Here is an 18906-nt window from a genome sequence, read left to right as displayed (position 1 = left end):
TTAATATCTGTGATACAAAGAAAACTGAGTGGGTCAGGCTTGGGAGCCTGGTGAGCATATAGGGTTTTCATCCCACAATGTTATATCATATATTTATAAATATAGAACATTCAAACTTGTACAATTTCACCATATAAAGGCAACTCTTATCCCACCCCCATCGATCCTCACAACGACACGATCTAAACTCTCCTATCTAAAATTTTCCTCTTTACCTGATCCATACTCACGGATCTAAAATTATTATCTTCACCCGATCCATACTCACAGATCTAAAACTAACCTTTTCACCTGATCCATCCTCACGGATATAAAACTAACCTTTTCCCCTGATCCATACTCACGGATCTAAAACTAACCTCCTGATCTGATCCATACTCCCGGATCAATAATTGTACCCAATCCATACTCCCGGAATAGGGACAATTAACTATACCTTAATCCTGATCTGATCCATACTCCCGGATCAATAACTGTGCCTAATCCATACTCCCGGACTAGGGACAATTAACTTAGTCATAATCCATACACCTGAACTAATAACAAGTTTTATCTCTTTACCTGATCCATACTCCCGGATCTAAAATTAGCCTCTTGATCTCATTATCCAACTCATCCTTTTATCACACACCAACTATCTCATCTACCCATGTTCTACCCAACATATTTGTAGATATAAATATATATTTTTTATACATAGTTTAAAACCTGTATAGCATTCTCATTCAATACCTATTCCACATAACAGATGAGGCACATTCACATAACACGTATTTAATAGAGAATAAATCAGATCTATGAGATAGAAGAAAGTGAATATACATTCACACACATAACAACAAAATTATACACATAACATGTATTTCGTATAAAATACTTCATAATTATGCGTTAGAAGAAAGTAAACACACACTCACTTGATTAGAAGATGATCGGGCAGCACTACGGCTTGCAGAAGTAGTGTTTCTCCGTAGATCTAGAAGATCTTCACAAAAACCGGCTCCTCGCGGGCAGCGCTTCGGCTCGGGAATAACGCTCTTCGGGATCCTCGAGGCTTCGGATCTTGCTTCGGGGCTCGGAAATATTACCGGGGCTTCGGGGTATAAACGGCACGCAAAACGAGGCAAAAACTAGAGAGAAGAAAGAGTTTGAACAAGAGAAAATGGTTGATTTCGAGTTCAATTTATAGACTGAGGGTCTGGGATTACGCTGGGCATACTCGAGTTACGCTGGGCGTACTTTGACATCATTGCGTGCGTCGACTGGTGGCACTCGACTATTGGTCAGACAAGTTGCATCCGACTGAGTACGTCGGGCGTACTCAAATTACGCTGGGCGTAATTGACTCATCGAACTTCTAAATTGCGTAACTTTTGCATACGAGCTCCGTTTTCGACGTTCTTTATATCCACACGAAGGTGATACTACGCTCTACAACTTTCATTTAGACTCCGTTGGCTAATTTTGACTTCTATTTTTATTATTTAATTTTAGAAGGCCGGGACAGAAAAACTTCGTTATAAATTCATAACTTCTTCGTCCAACGTCCGTTTTCGCCTATCTTTTTATCGTTTTACTACAATTAATGAGATCTTCGATTCTCATTTATATTGTTTCGGCTAAAAACCGCTCGGTCTTAAATCGAGTATTCGGGCTGCATATCGCTAAGTCGAAACTTAGAAAAATCATAACTTCCTCATACGAAGTCAGATTTGTACGTTCTTTTTATGCACGCTCATGGTTTAACGAAATCTACGACTTTTGTTTAGATTGCTAAGGCTAAATATCGCTCTAACGTAAATTCACTATTTACGTCGCGTTGTGTCTTGCCGGTTCTTTCGCGAAACTTCGACAGGTCATAACTTCTTCGTTATAACTCGGATTTCGGCGTTCTTTATATGCACGGAAACCTTGTAACATATTCTATAACTTAGTTAAGATTATTCCTTCAAAATAATCTTCTATAAAAAAGTCATTTTTGACGCTTAACATCTCTAATTGACTAGCCCGGATCTACAGGCGTTACAGGCGAGGCCCAAGACAGGCGAGGCCGTAGGACAAGAATACAGTAGGGTATGTTCAATTATGTGTTATATGCTATTTTGTATTATGTGGTTAGCGGGTGGGGCCCAGATATAGGTAGGGACTAAAAGAAAAAGATTTATATCCAAGCGGGGCTCAAAGCCAAGCGGGGCCTGGAGCGGCTGGGCCATTGTAGCCGGCAAGGCCCGAGGTAAAGGGCGAGGCCCGAAATAGCAGGTGTGGACCAGTATGTGCTATATGTGTTTGCGCAGGGTATGTGGTAGGTTGGGGAACTCACTAAGCTTCGTGCTTACGGTTTTCAGTTTTGGTTTCAGGTACTTCCGGTAGCGAAGGGAAGAGCTCGGGGTGATCGCATGGAACATACCATTAATTAGACATCCTGGGATGTTTTACTCTGATAATGAGAATATGTTTCGAATTAATACTATGAATGTATGTTATGAATTATGACATGGCTTTTATAAATATGGTATTAGTAATGTTTGGAGAAAATTTTCAGTCGTGGTTTTTAGGACGTTACATACGCGTATGGGTCCTGTGCTTTCAGTAGTACGGGCCCATACTACCTTCCACACCAACCCATGTTTATCCCAATTATCATCACAACGCCCTAACAATACGCATGATCATATTGGGCACTCATGCCCCACTCCTAAAGGAAGGCTAAATGCCTCGAAGTTGGCGGACTCGTCCCAAACAACCTATTCACCCACGAAACTTCCACCAACCCTGTAGCACTCGTGTATGCTAGCCATACATAATGCTAGACCCTATAGACTTTTGAATATTCAATCCTACCCTAAGCTTCCAATCAAACAAGAACAGAACACAATGCAAAATTAAACATTCTCAGGCTATAGGATCTTAATTATGTACGACCGTGATGCCTACACTAGATAACTACAATAATGATGTCAATTTCATATAAGGGAAACCCTATGCTAGCAGACATCATGTAATCAGGCAATTCTATCATGCAATCCATGAAGATCCGTATCCTAGTACTAGCATGTTGCTCTAACATATCATAATATCAATAACTGTATGGTAATTTGGGGTCAACGTACTGGCTCCGGCTGACCGTACACCCTGCATCCTCCTTTACTTATTTTGAAAACCATTTTAAAAACCATTTTAGAAAATCCTTTCCTTGATTTGAGACTAGATTCACACGAGTGTTCCTCCAATTCACTCAAACCGAGGCTCCGATACCAACTTGTAACATCCAAAATTTCAAACCAATTTAAATTTTTTAATACATGTCAAGTTCATTAAAACATTACAGCTTTGTTTTCAAAATATTAATTATCAGAGTCTTTCCCAGAAACATAAACATAAAAGGAGGACCTGCACGATAATGCCTTTGCCTTGCTGCGATCCCCTGATGTACCTGAAACAATAAACTGAAACTGTAAGCCCGAAAGCTTAGTGAGTTACCCCCAAAATACCGGTACACAAACAGTCCACATAACCATGTCATCAATATCATATCATAACAACTGAAACAGAACAGCACGTAACGGGTCCATAGCTTTACAGACTGGAATACCCCTGGGCCCACAGTGTGAGTTTGCAATGCCTACCGGGCCCTCAACTCACATCTAGATTGCCACCAAGCCCTCAGTACGAGTCTGGAATGCCTATCGGGGCCTCAGCTCGTATCTGGAATGCTCACGAGTCCTCAGCATGAGTCTGGAACGCCTAACATGGCCCTCAGCTCATGTCTGGAATACTCTAGGGTTTGTTGGCCACCGCACGGAGCAGTACAACCTCAATCCACCCCACATAACATATAACATATAACATAACTATTGAGCATGCAATAATCATATAATATCACAAGTAGTCCTACAGGTCTACCTAACTGGCCTAACCACTAGCATGCAACACTAACTCATACTCAACATTTAACACTACTAGGATAACATATCCAATAGGCCGGCCTTGGTGCCTTAGACCCCTTAGTATAGAGGATAACTCACCTCGTAGATGTCAACTGGGTAGATAAATCCCAACTGTCCGATCACTTGCCAAGAACTCCACCACCTATTACCATAATACGAATATACTCATAAGTCCTCATCCTCACAAAGTATTCCACAAACCAACTAGTTAACCCCTGGTCAAAGTCAAAGTCCTCAGTCAAGGTCAACAGTCCATATTAACCTCAACTCGCTGAGTACCCTCGACTACTCGCCAAGTTCCTTGAAGCACCTTCCAACTCGCTGAGTCATCAGAGTGACTCGTCAAGTTCCTTCGATTTGCAATTGAACTTTAAGGCCACCCGTTGAGTTTCCTACTAGCGACTCCAAAGATACACACGCATACATATCCTGGAGAAAACTCATCCAACTCGCCGAGTTGTTCTTCCACTCGTCGAGTCTCATGGCAATCTTCATCGGACTCGCCGAGTTGTTCATCCAACTCGTCGAGTTCTCGACCATCTTCATGTGACTCGCCGAGTCGACCTTGCGACTCGTCGAGTTACTTTACTCCTTAATCCATACAGACTCATTTAAGCCATGCAATGGCTCTAAATTACAGATCCAAGCTACCAGGGCATGCCTTTCACGTAAAGTTGCAAACTTTACGTGCATGCATGGCTAAAAAGGTTCTTAATGCCAAATCTAAGCTCTTAATGGGGTTTCATGCACAAGGGGGGCCTCAAACACAACCAAGACAGGAACTTTATGACTCTAGAACTTGGGAAATGTCCAGATCTAAAGTTACAACTTCAGATCTAGCTCATGTCTTGCAATATCACCTTATTCAAACCATAAAAACCCTAGATCTCCACCACATGAGATCTAGAAGGAAATGAAATAAATATGTTGACTTGATACCTTCAATGATTGCTAAGTGAGGTAGATTTCGGATTTCCACTCCTTCCTTGCTCCTATCGACTTGTTCTCTAAGTTCTTTCTCCCACAAAATCTTCCTTCCAAGCTTACTATGCACTAGAATGACACAACACACAGGTTAGGGTTTCTATGAGCTCCCAAGGACTACAAGGAGGCCAAATGAGGCTTATGCCTCCTTAAATAGAGTGCAGAACCCCGGGATTTAGGGTTTCATCTGCTATCTCCTACTCGTCGAGTCCCTTTATGGACTCGGCGAGTAGGTCACTAAATGTGCGATCCCACCTCGCTGCTACTCGACGAGTATGGCACCCTTAACTTGTCGAGTAGGACTTAAAACCAAGGAGATCCTTACTTAAAACCATACCTGAGAATCGAGGCGTTACACCCACTTCTTCTGGAAGGTAACTCACCTCAATGTCGTGTAGTATCTGATATGTCCTCGACGTGAAGGTCAGCTCTCCTCGACTCCTTAATCCCTACACGACAATCCTCAAGTCATCAAACAGAACAAGCAACCCTAACCAGGGTCAATACCATAACCAATTAAAGTCAACATTCAGTTGACCCGACTCGCCGAGTTGGTCCGCCAACTCGCGGAGTCCATATCCCACTAACCCGATGCAACCCCGACTCCGCTCATCGAGTCTAGCAAGAACTCAACGAGTTCTTCTTCCTTCATACTATTGGGACCATCTTCATCCAACTCGCCGAGTTCTTCCTTGAACTCGGCGAGTTCATCTCCCTCATAAGAACATGTCTAGACTACGACTTGCTGAGTTGTATGAACAACTCGTCGAGTCAATCTTCAAAGGTTGGGAGATTGCCTTGGACTCACCGAGTCTGTTCATACACTCGTCGATCCCCATGATTCTCAGGTTCTTTCACGCGTCTAAACATCTACTGGACTTCCCTCCCTAACAACTGGTCCAAACACAGAGTGGATTTGGTGGTCATTACACTGCGACTCGCCGAGTCCCAAGAACAACTCGGCGAGTCCATCCTTGACCATTATTATACAGTTGATTTAAATGGGTCTTAACAACATCAAAACTATAGATCTGGCCTCCTAATGTCCATTTTATACGTAAAGTTCCAAACTTGGTACACATGCAAGGGGCCTTTCGCCCAAAAAGCCATAAAAGATGGCCTCCAAGGTGCATGGGGTGTTTATGGCAGCAAAATGGGCACCTTTGTGCCATAAAATCCCCCAATAAACCTGGATCTAATACATACAATGACTTCCAACACTAAAATTCGAATATCACCCTTCTAGGGCTTAGAAAGATGTAGGAAAAGGCCTAAAATCAAGATCTGTAGACAAAGGTTCAACTTCATACCTCCAATAAGCTGAAAAATGAGCTCCAAACTCTGGATCTTCTTGTTTCCCCTTGGCCTCACAGGTCTCATTCTCCTTTCCAAGCTTCAAACACAAGAGGTAGCACCACAAGGCTCAAAAAATACAATAAGAACAACTAGGCTTTTGATATGACGTCTTCTGGGAGCATAACGGACGATGGAGGCTGAGATAAGGTGTATAAATAGGGTGCAAACCCTCAAATTTAGGGTTTCACTCAACCAGCACCTACTCGTCAAGTCATTCCCCCGAATCGTCGAGTAGACCACTTAAAAGCAAACACTACCATTATAAATAGAATTATTTCAAAATCAATTAAAATATGATGATAAAATGATTTGTCTGAAGCCTAAGCGTCCCATCCTTAAAAGCTTGTAGTTATATGTTTTAGTATTCCCTGAGAATACAAGTAGTTTTGAAAAAGTGTCAACAATTAAATTGGTGAATTCATAAGAGTTTGTATGAAGAATTGTAAGCCTTTCTTTGTAAAATGATAGTGTTTGTTTCCAGAAAATCTAATAGTTTCCTTTAAACAAATTGTACTCTTAGAAACCCTAAGACTAAAATGTACAAGTATTTCCATACTTATAATAGTAATATGTAGCTTTATTTTATATAAAACCATTTGAATGTATGTTTTCCCCACAAACTAAATATATCGTTGTTTCCCTATGTGAGTTATTATAACTGTGCTAATGACATAGATGGCCTGTTACGACACTCTTCAGGCCTCAGAATGCTATGACATTTGTCACCCCAGATCTGTCGGTCTAGTTGTTGCAAGCAGCTTAGGCGTGAGATTTTCAGTCCCGTATAGATCTATACACAAGTATCACGCTTTCTTATGGTAGATTATGGTTATAATACAAGACTTTTGTAGGTACTTTGGTAGGTACGGTGAAGACTTAGACTCACAAAAATTGATTCAACGAGTTTACGTTTTGTTGTAATAAAAACCTTTGTATGTGTAATTATCACATTTCCATGATAATAAAATAGTATAAAATAATTATATGTATATATCTTATATAATTATCCACTTTTCTCAACATGTTACAAAAGTGTTAATGATCCATAAACTATATAAGTATAGTTTATGGATCATTAACACTTTTGTAACATGTTGAGCAAAGTGGATAATTATATAAAGATATATACATATAATTATAGTTTTTTATAATATTTGATTTTTGTACCCATATATACATATGCATACATATATAGAGGCTAGTATACTTAGATATTCATAAATAACAAGTATTTTACATCTAGCCCAAATAAGTGGGTCCTTAGTATGAAAATGTCAAATTTTCTAGTTTTTGAAATAGTTAAATATAGTTACGTAAAACTTATTTTTACCTTTTTGTGATTTTTAGGTCGAGATAATTTTATATGTTTTAAACAACATATTTTTGGTCAAAACCTACAATAATGGTGCCATAACCTAGTTATGACCTTTTTTTTAGAAAAACTCATTTTTGTATAAAATGATAGATTTTGAAGTTTTCTTTTTGTAAAACTAAAACTTTTGTATTTTTGACTAGTTTCAAGACATATATCTAAAATAACATATTTTAGTTTAGATCTCACAAAAATGGTGTAATAACTTGGTTATAATCATTTTTTGCTAGATTAATCATATTGTGTTAAATAAGAACCCTAGTTTTTATGGTTTTGTGTTTATGACTTTTTCATAAGAACATATAGCATGTTTATACTTGTTTTCCATAGTTTGTATGTTAAACAAACTTTTGCATCTAAAAGTTCATAAAACTTGGTAATAACATCATTTCATGCATTTAGCACTTTTACACAATAAGTAAGAAAACATGCATAACTTGTATATTGACACAAGTTTACTTGTGTTTTACTTGTATTATCCCCCTAAAACTTAGAAATCTCGAAAATGAAGGGGTATGAACTCACTTTTCTTGATGAATGAAAGGTTGTAGATGGAAAGTTTCAAGTCAATAACACTTTGAAGATTTGAATATCCTATGAATAGTAACACATGAAATGTGTGTAAATGGATTGAAACTAGTATAAAAGTGTATATAATCACAAGGAGATGAAGAAAGTACTTACCAGAACTTCAAGAACACTTGGAAGAAATTGGGGTTTGAAGGTGAGAGCTTAACCTTGGAGAGGAATAGTGAAAATGATGAAGATGGTGGTGGTTAGGGTGCTCTCGGCCGCACCTTAAAAAGAGAGGGGGAGGGGTGGAGTGGGTAAGGTGGCTTATGGGGGGTGATAAGGGGAACATGGGTGAGAGTTAAAGGTGGTGCTATTTAGGCTTAGTAGTTGGCTCATTAATATGGAAGTACCATCTAATTACTAGTGATTTTTATAGATAATAAAAGTCGAACTTTTATAAATCCTAGCATTTTTATAAAATTGTGGGGGTTTTTATAAAGAAATTAGGGTATATATGATGTATAAAAAATTTAATTTAAATTATAAAAATTCGAATTATTATAACAAACACTGTTATCAAATAATAATACGTTAATGAATAGTTAGGTTAAATTTTCAAGTTTATTTCGTTAAGTTTTAGTGTTTAGACGGGTATAGATTATGTCGTATTTGGTGACGAATTCACCAAAAAGTTGTGTTTGTAGCATTTGTTTTGAATTTGTCACGTAGTGTTAGGTTTATGAACTCCACTACATTTGTGTTACGAATATTATTTATTTCCAAATAATATATAGCTGAATTATCGAGTTGTTACGTTACTAACCCTAATTAGGGTTTATATTTGCTAATTGGCAATCTAGAGAGATACTTTGTATTAAAATTGTAAGTTTGTACATTATGAAACATAACGTTTATCCTAAAATCTTAATACTAATCGTATTGATTTGGTTGATTTGTTGACTTTGTTTGACCCATAATTAACGGTTGTCACACCAATAGTGTAATTTCTCCAAACCACAGATATGCAAACTATCAATTTTTTCGATCAGGGACCAAAAATGCAAATTTAAACAAACCACAGAGACCATTTCTGTAGTTTACTTTTCATAATATGACTAAAAATGAAAGTTCAAAATAGTTTGAGGATGCTTTTGGAAATTCATTAACGAGTTGACCATTGACCATTGACCAATTTCGGCCTTTGCTGTAGATAGCGCAACCGGCATCTCCGTCTACTTCCTAGTTCCTACATCGACTTACACAAGAAAAAAAGAAATGGCTTCCGATGAAATCAAGAATCCTGCACTGGACCCGGATACGGATTCTCCGGGAAAACCAGGTCACGAATTGGCCGAATTCGGAGCTGGATGCTTCTGGGGTGTGGAGCTAGCCTTCCAACGCCTCGAGGGAGTCGTGAAAACAGAAGTCGGCTACTCTCAAGGTGACGTCCATAACCCTAGTTACCGATTGGTCTGCACCGGAACCACCAATCACACTGAAGTTGTCCGGGTTGAATTCGACCCGTCTGTTTGTCCATACACCAATCTGCTCTCCCTCTTTTGGTCCCGCCATGATCCTACCACCCTCAATCGTCAGGTATACATCTCTTTTCATGATTCATAATTTCAATTACAGAATACTCAAATTCTTGATTTCAAGTTCCGATTGTTACTAAGAACTCGATAATGTGTTCTTGTTCTAGGGTGGTGATGCAGGTACCCAATATCGATCAGGGATATACTACTACAGTGAGGAACAGGCTCGTTTAGCGAAAGAATCGTTGGATGAAAAGCAAAAGTCTTTGAAGAACAAAATTGTGACAGAAATTCTTCCGGCCAAAACTTTCTACAGAGCGGAGGAGTACCACCAACAATACCTCGAAAAGGGTGAACTTTCAGGATCTAAACAGAGTGCTAGAAAGGGATGCAACGACCCCATCAGGTGCTACGGATGACAAAGTATGTTTTTACAGAAACTCAGACTAATAAAAAGGACATATGTTGATCGTCTTTATTTGCTTTCAAATGTACAATCGTGTCTGTTTGTTCAATAATTGTTAAACATCTATGCTTATGCTATTGAAATTGTGGATTTTGGAATATAAATCTTTATTCGATGATCTTATGCCATAAAAGTGCTATCATTACATCGAAGATAATTCTATAATCTTTAATGAAGAAAAGGTATAATTAGTAGTGTATGTGTGTGAGAATTTGTGTAATTTAGAGTTCATCTTTGGTGGATGATGTGGGGTTGTTAGAAGATTTCTTGATAGGATAAGAGGCCTCCATTGCTATGCCACAAAGTCCTCTTTTATCAGATATTCCTCTTTGCATCCTAATGTATCCCTTCTCTCCCCATTCTGCTCCCCATGAGTTCTTCACTATCCAATATTTGGTTCCATCTAGAGTTGTCCCGTATCCCACGGCTGCCACCCCGTGATCCAACTCTGTTCCACACTTTCCCGTAAAAACTCCCTGTAACATCACACACACACACACACACACACACACAAAAAAAAAAAAGCAATCTTTACTTTCGGTTTTCAGTTTTTGATTGATTTATGTTCTTTAAGTTTCAAGAATGTGTGCGGGTATAATGAAACCCTATCTTTATCTTTTAGTTCTTTGATTGATATATGCTCCTTAAAGTTGTATAAGAATTTGTAATTTTACGTTTGGATTCTCAAATTGATTTCTGATGTTTCAGGTTTCACGAATATGTGCATGAAAATCCCATCTTTACATTTCGATTCTTTTACCAAAATATATTCTTTCAACTTCCAAGGATTTATTCATAAAGACCTTTACTATATTTGATTAAAATATGTTCTTTCAAGCATCAAGAAACATGTTTATGTTGTTTTTTTCAAGTTTTTACCTCCGAATAGAATTGGAAATCTTGTTCACCAGCATCAATGGCAACAGAAACAGGCTGGTTGGCTACTGCTTTCATTAGTGCTTTCTCATTGTTTTTTGGTACATCCTCATGCCCATCGATTGATACCACCGGAGCATTCTTCTGTCAAAAAAACAAAAATTCAAAACTTTAAGAAACCGCTTTAATTTTATTTTCAAAACTTAAAATATGGGAAACTCCACACCAATGGTCCCACTGCCAATATGAAAGAGGTAAATCACAATGGCCATAGAACAAGAAAGTCATCAACCGGTCCCACAACCAGTATATATCTTGTTAGAAATGTTTTACCTTTTTAGGATCACACTTCCCGTCTAAGGCCATGTAAGGGTAGTTATCCTCTTTAGTTAGACCTCCGATCTTTTTTATGTAGTCAAACGCCAAGTCCATTAACCCTCCGTTACACCCTTGGTTTTCTTTAGTGTCACAATCGACAAGCTCTTGCTCAGATAACGACACTAACTCCTTTGTTTTGATGTAATTTATTCCTTCAACTGCCACAATGGTTGAAAACGCCCAACAACTTCCTGTAACACACAAACATATCAAAACTTTAAATCCCGAAAAAGAATTCGACTCTTTAGTGAAGTGGTAATATTTAATGATTTACCGCATTGCCCTTGATCCTTGACCGGGGTGACAGCCCCTTTCTTTCTCCAATCAACTGAAGTAGGGACAGAATCGACATTAGCATACATGAACGTCTTGTTGCCAATTCGATCCCCTTGCAACATCCTGTGATGCTTCACTTTTGAACCCGCAAACATGGTCTTGAACTCATGGTTAGTCAAGTCTGCAAACTTGTTAAGCTTCAACTTATAAGGCTTGTCCATATTGTTAGTTTCATGAACATGAAACGCGTTGGCTTTAAACACGTTGAACCGCCTCTCCTTCTCGTGGTGGTTTGCCGCCACCTTGTGGTGGCTCCTCCACCGCTCATACATATCCCATAAACTATCCTCCGTTTCAAGCTCTTTTTCGTGGAAATCAAAGCTCCATGCAATGCCTAAAACCAAAGATAAAGAAAAAGAAACCAAAAGAAACTTGGTGATGGACATGTTTTTTTGTTAGGGTTTTTGATAATGGTGATGATGATGAAAGTTTGGGAGTTGGAGGGTGGTTTATATAGAGGAAAGATGAAGAGTGGTTCCAAAGAGTGCATGTTGAAATGAAAACGTTACTTATGGGCATGAACAACCATCGGGAATCAATAATGGAGGTGTAGAGAGAGAAAGATGAGAGAGAAGAATGTGTGTGATGTTAAAATTACTTGAAATGTATATCAAAGTATTCTAATGACAACTGATTCATGTTGTGAGTGGAGGAACAAAGGTTTTGGAGGATAGGGTTGATATTATGGTGATGTATGCATGGTATACACGCTATGGAATTGTGAGGAAGGCGACAAATTGTATTGGTCTTTTTGTTGTGCACCTTTCAGTTTTCTAGTTGCATTTGCTAATTTTAGCGTTCTTTTAGGTTGCTTATATGTTTCAATCAATTTGCTGGGATTACTTTAATTGCTTAAAACCGGAATTTTCAATTTGTGAAATTCTTGTTTTCCTTAAAAAAGAATTCTCAAATGTAATGCCACCAAAAAGATTTAGATACAATTCTGGATTTAAAACAATGATAATATATAAAAGTATACATATAAGAAAGTTTTTACATCAACTATATATAATGCACATTGCTAAATTACATCATTTTTTTGATGTGGTTAGGTATCAATTGGTTGACTTGTATTTAACAGTGTATGAAATTACCCAAAAGATCATTTTTTTAATTTCATATATGCTATTGACATCGACACCTAGGAGAATGGATGGATAATTAGATCTTGGATGTTCTATAAACATTGGATGATGATGATGATCAATTAAAAATCTACTCACTAAAATGATCATATTTGGACTTCTAATCGGCTCATGACCATATTTCCAATAACTATTAAAATCAACCCTAAGTTTGTGAACCAAACTTTATAAATTATCTCACAATGTAACGAGTTTTTCTAACAAAAAATCTACGAATAATTCATGAGATTCATTACGCTCGTAATATTAATTCATGTCAAATATTTTAAACCAACCCAAACAGTACGTGAAATTTCGTGCATGTTATACGTTTGTGAGAACCAAGTCTATAAATTGATTCATGTGTTTAACAAACTCCTCACCATCCCCAATTGTAATACTCATGACATTAATTATGTTAGATATCCCTTAAACCACACTTAACTATATTGTCGAGAAATATCCTCGATAAGAAATTGCGAGATCCATGTCTATAAATTGATTTATATGCTTAACATACTCCTTATCATTTTCGACTTACGAACTTTCATTCAAAGTGTTTTTGTTTTTAAAATATCTTCCAAGTTTCCAAATAAAGTCAAGAAAAGGTAGATCAAATTACCAACAAAGGTGATTAATTATCATTCTGGAGACAAAAAAAACGTCCATGTTCGATGGTTAATTTAATATCCTAAACTTTTTGTTAAAAGACAACTGTAATTCTTATGAATAGTAAGCCACATTTATAGAATGATAAAGGATACGATTTTACAGAAATGATGACAATTGTGAGGAATTTGTAATTATCGTCATAATATTTTTTAAATGTTAAGTTAGACTGATGATAATGTGTGACCATGTTATAATATATCTTAGAGTGGAAATGGTGTTACCAAACAAATGTCTATGTGAGAATTGGGACAAAAATGCAAAGTATATTACTATTTCCAAAAAAAAAAAGCCCATGGATCATTAGCATATGATTTGGAATGTTACTTGAATACATTATATGAGTAATGTTATGTTTTACAATAAGAACGATGTGGAGCAAATGTGTTATTACAAGAAAAGGGATGAAACCCAAAGTACATTTCTATTTAGTTAATTTGTGGGACACATAAAAAAATTGAATGTAATACATTTGAACCAAGTGTTTGCCATACTTGAATACTACTTATGAACATTATATGAGTGTTACATAACGTGGGGAAAGCTTTAGAACTTGTGTAAATAAGTTTTAGTTGATACATGTTTGATGAACATTATATGAGTGTTACATAACGTGGGGAAAGCTTTAGAACTTATGCGTAATTATAACAAATTAGATGAGAGCAAATACACTAAAGGTATCCATATCATTTTTCTATATACAATTCTATCATATATATATATATATATATATATATATATATATATATATATATATATATATATATATATATATATATATATATATATATATATATATATATATATATATATATATATATATATATATACATATTTTAACAAAACATTATAGAATTTAATTTGTAGTATTTACTTACGACTTAAAAAAATTCATTATTAATAAATTTTATTAAATGCCAAGATGAATGATATTTTAGGCTAGCGTTTTGTTAAACGTTATATGAGATAGCTTTTAAATTTGTAACATTTTGTTTTAACTAAACGCTAAAAATATATAGTATCAAATGAGGTTTTTTGTTCAAAACGAAGTTTTTTGTCAAACGCTAGAAACTAAAAGCTTTCAAAAACTCCATGTTAAACATGTCTGAAATCTCACAATGGTAAGTTTGATCAATTGAATAACAACTGGTTTTGCCATTTATTCAACTCTACCATAAAACTCATCATTATGGACTTTCTATGCTTTAATTATAACAAAAGAAAAAGAAAAAAAAAATCCACTCGATCTCCTTACCTTGTCTGGTTGTCTGGACCTCGTTTTTTATTTACATCGGTGAAATAACCTCGTTGGTTTAAGTATTAAACTAAGTCGTGTAGCTAGTCCACAAGGAAAATTTTCAAATCTCACGGTTTTGATACTTTGACTATGGGGCCGAATTTAACTACCATATTGTTTAATTCTCAATTTTTTGATTCTAGTTCTAGGTTATTTTGTCCAATTACATGCTCCTTGTGCCAATGGACTCCACACAAAATTAGGCCCAAGCCTGATTTTGAGATTACTATAAAAAGTACAATCCTTTCTCCATAAAACTATGTTTCAATCAAATGTATATTTTTATTGGTAACAATAAAGACATGTGTGATATGTTGGACATCAATTTAAAAATGCTAATATAGAGTTGACTAATAGTGTGTGTATGCGTGTGAATATGTGTAACCTAGAGTTCATCTTTGGGGGATGATGTAGTAAACGACGTGGGATTATTAGCAGATTTCTTAATAGGATAAGAGGCCTCCATTGCTATGCCACAAAGTCCTCTCTTATCAGAGATTCCTCTTTGCATCCTAATGTATCCCTTCTCTCCCCATTCTGCTCCCCATGAGTTCTTCACTATCCAATATTTGGTTCCATCTAGAGTTATACCATATCCCACCGCTGCCACCCCATGATCCAACTCTGTTCCACACTTTCCGGTAAAAACTCCCTGTTACATCATCACAAAAAAAAAATTATATACTTCTTTCAATCTTTAACAAGAATATGTGTATAAAGAAATCGGAAACCCCATCTTAACATTTCAAATCTTTGCTTAGGGGTGTTTTGATAAATTAAATTATACCCTATTAGCTTATTTGCGGTGGGAATAAGCAATAAATAATAAGCAAGAGCGGGATGCTTATTAAAATCAACTTATTTTAACTAATCCCTACCATAATAAGCTGATTTTAAAGGATTAATATTCAAACATTTAAACTTAGCTACTGAGGTAGGGATAAAGAATAAAAAATAAGCACCTGTTTTTTTCCTATCCAAACACCATATATTAATTAATATATGTTCTTTTACCTTTCAAAAATCTGTTGATAAAAACCCAATCTTACTTTGTGATTCTTTGATTAAAGAATTTGTGCATGAAAAAACTACTCTTTATATTTCGATTCTTTGACGAAAATATGTTCTTTCAAGTTTAAAGGATTCTTTCATAAAGACACAATTTTTTAAAATTCAATATAATAAATGAATTATGTTCTTTCAAGCATCAAGAACATGTTTATGTTGTTTTGCTCATATTTTTACCTCCGAATAGAATTGGAAATCTTGTTCACCAGCATCAATGGCAACAGAAACAGGTTGGTTGGCTACTGCTTTCATTAGTGCTTTCTCATTGTTTTTTGGAACATCTTCATGTCCATCAATCGACACCACCGGAGTATTCTCCTGTCAAGAAAAATTAAAATATGAAAGAGTCTACATGGATTCTCATCTTTTTTAGTGATCATAGGTTAATTTTTTTTTTCTTACCTTTTTAGAATTACACCTCCCATCTAGGGCCATGTAAGGGTAGTTATCCTCTTTAGTTAGACCTCCGATCTTTTTTATGTAGTCAAACGCCAAGTCCATTAACCCTCCGTTACACCCTTGGTTTTCTTTAGTGTCACAATCGACAAGCTCTTGCTCAGATAACGACACTAACTCCTTTGTTTTGATGTAATTTATTCCTTCAACTGCCACAACGGTTGAAAACGCCCAACAACTTCCTGTAACATACAAACAGATCAAAACTTTAAATCCCGAAAAAGAATTGACTCTTTAGTGAAGTGGTAATATTTAAAGATTTACCGCATTGCCCTTGATCCTTGACAGGAGTGACAGCTCCTTTCTGTCTCCAATCAACCGAAGTAGGGACAGAATCGACATTAGCATACATGAAGGTCTTGTTACCAATTCGATCCCCTTGCAACATCCTGTGATGCTTAATTTTTGAACCCGCGAACTTGCTCTTGAACTCGTGATTAGTCATGTCTGCAAACTTGTTAAGTTTCAACTTATAAGGTTTGTCCATCTTGTTAGTTTCATGAACATGAAACGCATTGGCTTTAAAAACATTGAACCTTCTCTGTTTCTCTTGGTGGCTTGCCGCCACCTTGTGGTGGCTCCTCCACCTCTCGTACATATCCCATAAGCTATCCTCCGTTTCCAGCTCTTTTTCATGGAAATCGAAGCTTTGGGCAATGTCCAAAACCAAAGCTAAAGAAAGGAAAACTAGAACGAACTTGCTGATTGCCATTTTCTTGAATTGTTGCAGGTTTTTTGCTGGGGTTTTGATGAAGATGATGAAGGTTGAGGAGTTGGAGGGCAGTTTATATAGAGGAAAGATGAAGATTGGTGTAAGAATTGAAGAGTGCAAGTTGAAATAAAAAGGTTACTTGTGGGCATGAACAACCATCAGGAATCAATAATGGAGGTCAAGGGCGTGAGAAAGATGAGAGAGAAGAATGTGTGTGATCTTAAAATTACTTGAAATGTGTATGAAACTCTTATTGATAAGAACCGATTCAGCCGTGAGTGAAGGAACCGAAGGTTTGGAGAGATAGAGAGATGCTGATATTATGATGATGTATGCATGGTATACACGTTATGGGGTTAGAATGGGTGGAAGGAAGGCGACAAATGGTATTGGTTTCTTTGTTATGCACCTTTCAGTTTTTTAGCTCCAGTTGCCACTTTAAGCGTTCTTCTTTGGGTTGCTTTAATGTGACAATCAATTTGTTGGGGGTTATATACTTCTATTGCTTAAAACCGCGAAGTCTGTCTTTTTCAAATTTCTTTTTCCTTAAAAAAGATTTCTCAAATGTAATAACACCAAAAAGATTTATTACATTTATTTTGGATTTGGAATTATATTTTGAACATGATGATTTGATATTTAAGCTAAAAAATCTAAACAGTTTTTGCATTACTTTATTATATTACCGTTTTTGTCCTTTAATTTAAAGACGTGAGGAAAAGTCATCACTTGGTTAATTTGTATAATTAACACTTATAAAATTATTAGATTTTTCTATTAAGTTCTGTAATCAACACCTTTCATAGATAGATAACTAGATTTTGGATGTTCTAGAAGTTTTTAAGGTTCTTGGTTTTGAAAACCGAACCGGAGATTGAAACCGGCCGTGTTACTGGTTCGATGGTTCAACTAGTCCAACTGGTCGGATCGGTCTCAAAAACCGAAAAAATCAGATTATGTAATAATACATTATTATTAACTTTATTTATATAAAAATTTAAAAAAAAACAAAATAAAATAAATATTTTTTAAAAATTCCTGGTTTGGTCAGTTTACTGGTTCAACCGGACTGGTTTTTACCGGTTCGACTGGTTTTTACCCATTCACATGAATTTTGGTTTTTTCGCCTTTAAGAATTGGATCTGAGACCGGTTCCCTGTTGAACCAGTTGAATCGGCATGCTCGGTCTAGTTTTTAAAACATGGGGTTCTAGAGTAATTAAAAACAATGTTTTAAATAAGGTAGGCATGACTTTGTAACAATATCAAACCTCAAGTTTTTTCAAGTTGTGGCGAATCACGTCATTTGTAAGACGTGACTTAAAACAATAATTTTGTATATAATTAATAATTTTTATATTTTCTACTATTATATACATATATGATTTAAGATAACATTTTGTTAAATCTCGAGGCTAATACAAAACCTAAGATACATATATGATTTAAGATAACATTTTGTTAAATCTCGAGGCTAATACAAAACCTAAGAGCCATAAGGAGTTTTTAAATCTTTGATTAAAAGTGTCTAATTTTATAGTGACATCACTTTGATCAACTTTATCGAAGGGTATTGATTTGTTGGCGGTGATGGTACTTACGTGAAATCTAGAGTCTTTTTATTTTAAGTTTTCTTTGTTTTAGCAAGTAAGTTAAGGGAAAACTACTTTAAGTTATGATTACGTTCAGTTATAAATTTGGCTAAATGCGGTTAAACCATGAGGAACACCCGAATATTTCATAGTATATATGTTTCAATCTAATGTTGTGCATGTTAATCGTACGTGATAACAATAGAGAGGAAAAGTATATGGTATT

The 18906-nt window shown here is 36.1% G+C and overlaps 3 protein-coding genes across 3 annotated transcripts; 1 reads left to right on the top strand and 2 right to left on the bottom strand.

Moving 5' to 3' along the window:
- Nucleotides 1-9401: 9401 nt before the first annotated feature.
- Nucleotides 9402-10291, top strand: LOC145042532 (peptide methionine sulfoxide reductase-like). Its single transcript, XM_078990976.1, has 2 exons — nt 9402-9768; nt 9875-10291. Exons 1-2 carry the CDS (start codon nt 9448-9450, stop codon nt 10124-10126), a joined length of 573 nt encoding a protein of 190 aa, XP_078847102.1. The 5' UTR covers nt 9402-9447; the 3' UTR covers nt 10127-10291.
- LOC145042531 (vignain-like) lies at nt 10262-12208 on the bottom strand. Its single transcript, XM_078990975.1, has 4 exons — nt 11702-12208; nt 11383-11618; nt 11053-11193; nt 10262-10649 (listed from the first exon to the last, which is right to left on the bottom strand). The coding sequence occupies exons 1-4, from the start codon at nt 12147-12149 to the stop codon at nt 10395-10397; spliced, it is 1080 nt and encodes a 359-aa protein (XP_078847101.1). The 5' UTR covers nt 12150-12208; the 3' UTR covers nt 10262-10394.
- Nucleotides 12209-15074: 2866 nt separating this feature from the next.
- LOC145042530 (vignain-like) lies at nt 15075-17433 on the bottom strand. The gene is made up of 4 exons (XM_078990974.1): nt 16642-17433; nt 16324-16559; nt 16099-16239; nt 15075-15505 (listed from the first exon to the last, which is right to left on the bottom strand). Exons 1-4 carry the CDS (start codon nt 17087-17089, stop codon nt 15239-15241), a joined length of 1092 nt encoding a protein of 363 aa, XP_078847100.1. The 5' UTR covers nt 17090-17433; the 3' UTR covers nt 15075-15238.
- Between the last annotated feature and the right edge of the window lie 1473 nt (nt 17434-18906).

This window comes from Lactuca saligna, chromosome 4, assembly GCF_052625555.1.
Source record: "Lactuca saligna cultivar CGN05327 chromosome 4, ASM5262555v1, whole genome shotgun sequence".
In the NCBI taxonomy this organism is placed as follows: Eukaryota; Viridiplantae; Streptophyta; class Magnoliopsida; order Asterales; family Asteraceae; genus Lactuca; species Lactuca saligna.
The sequence above is the reverse complement of the archived record's forward strand: the minus strand, read 5'-3'. Positions and strand labels throughout refer to the sequence as shown.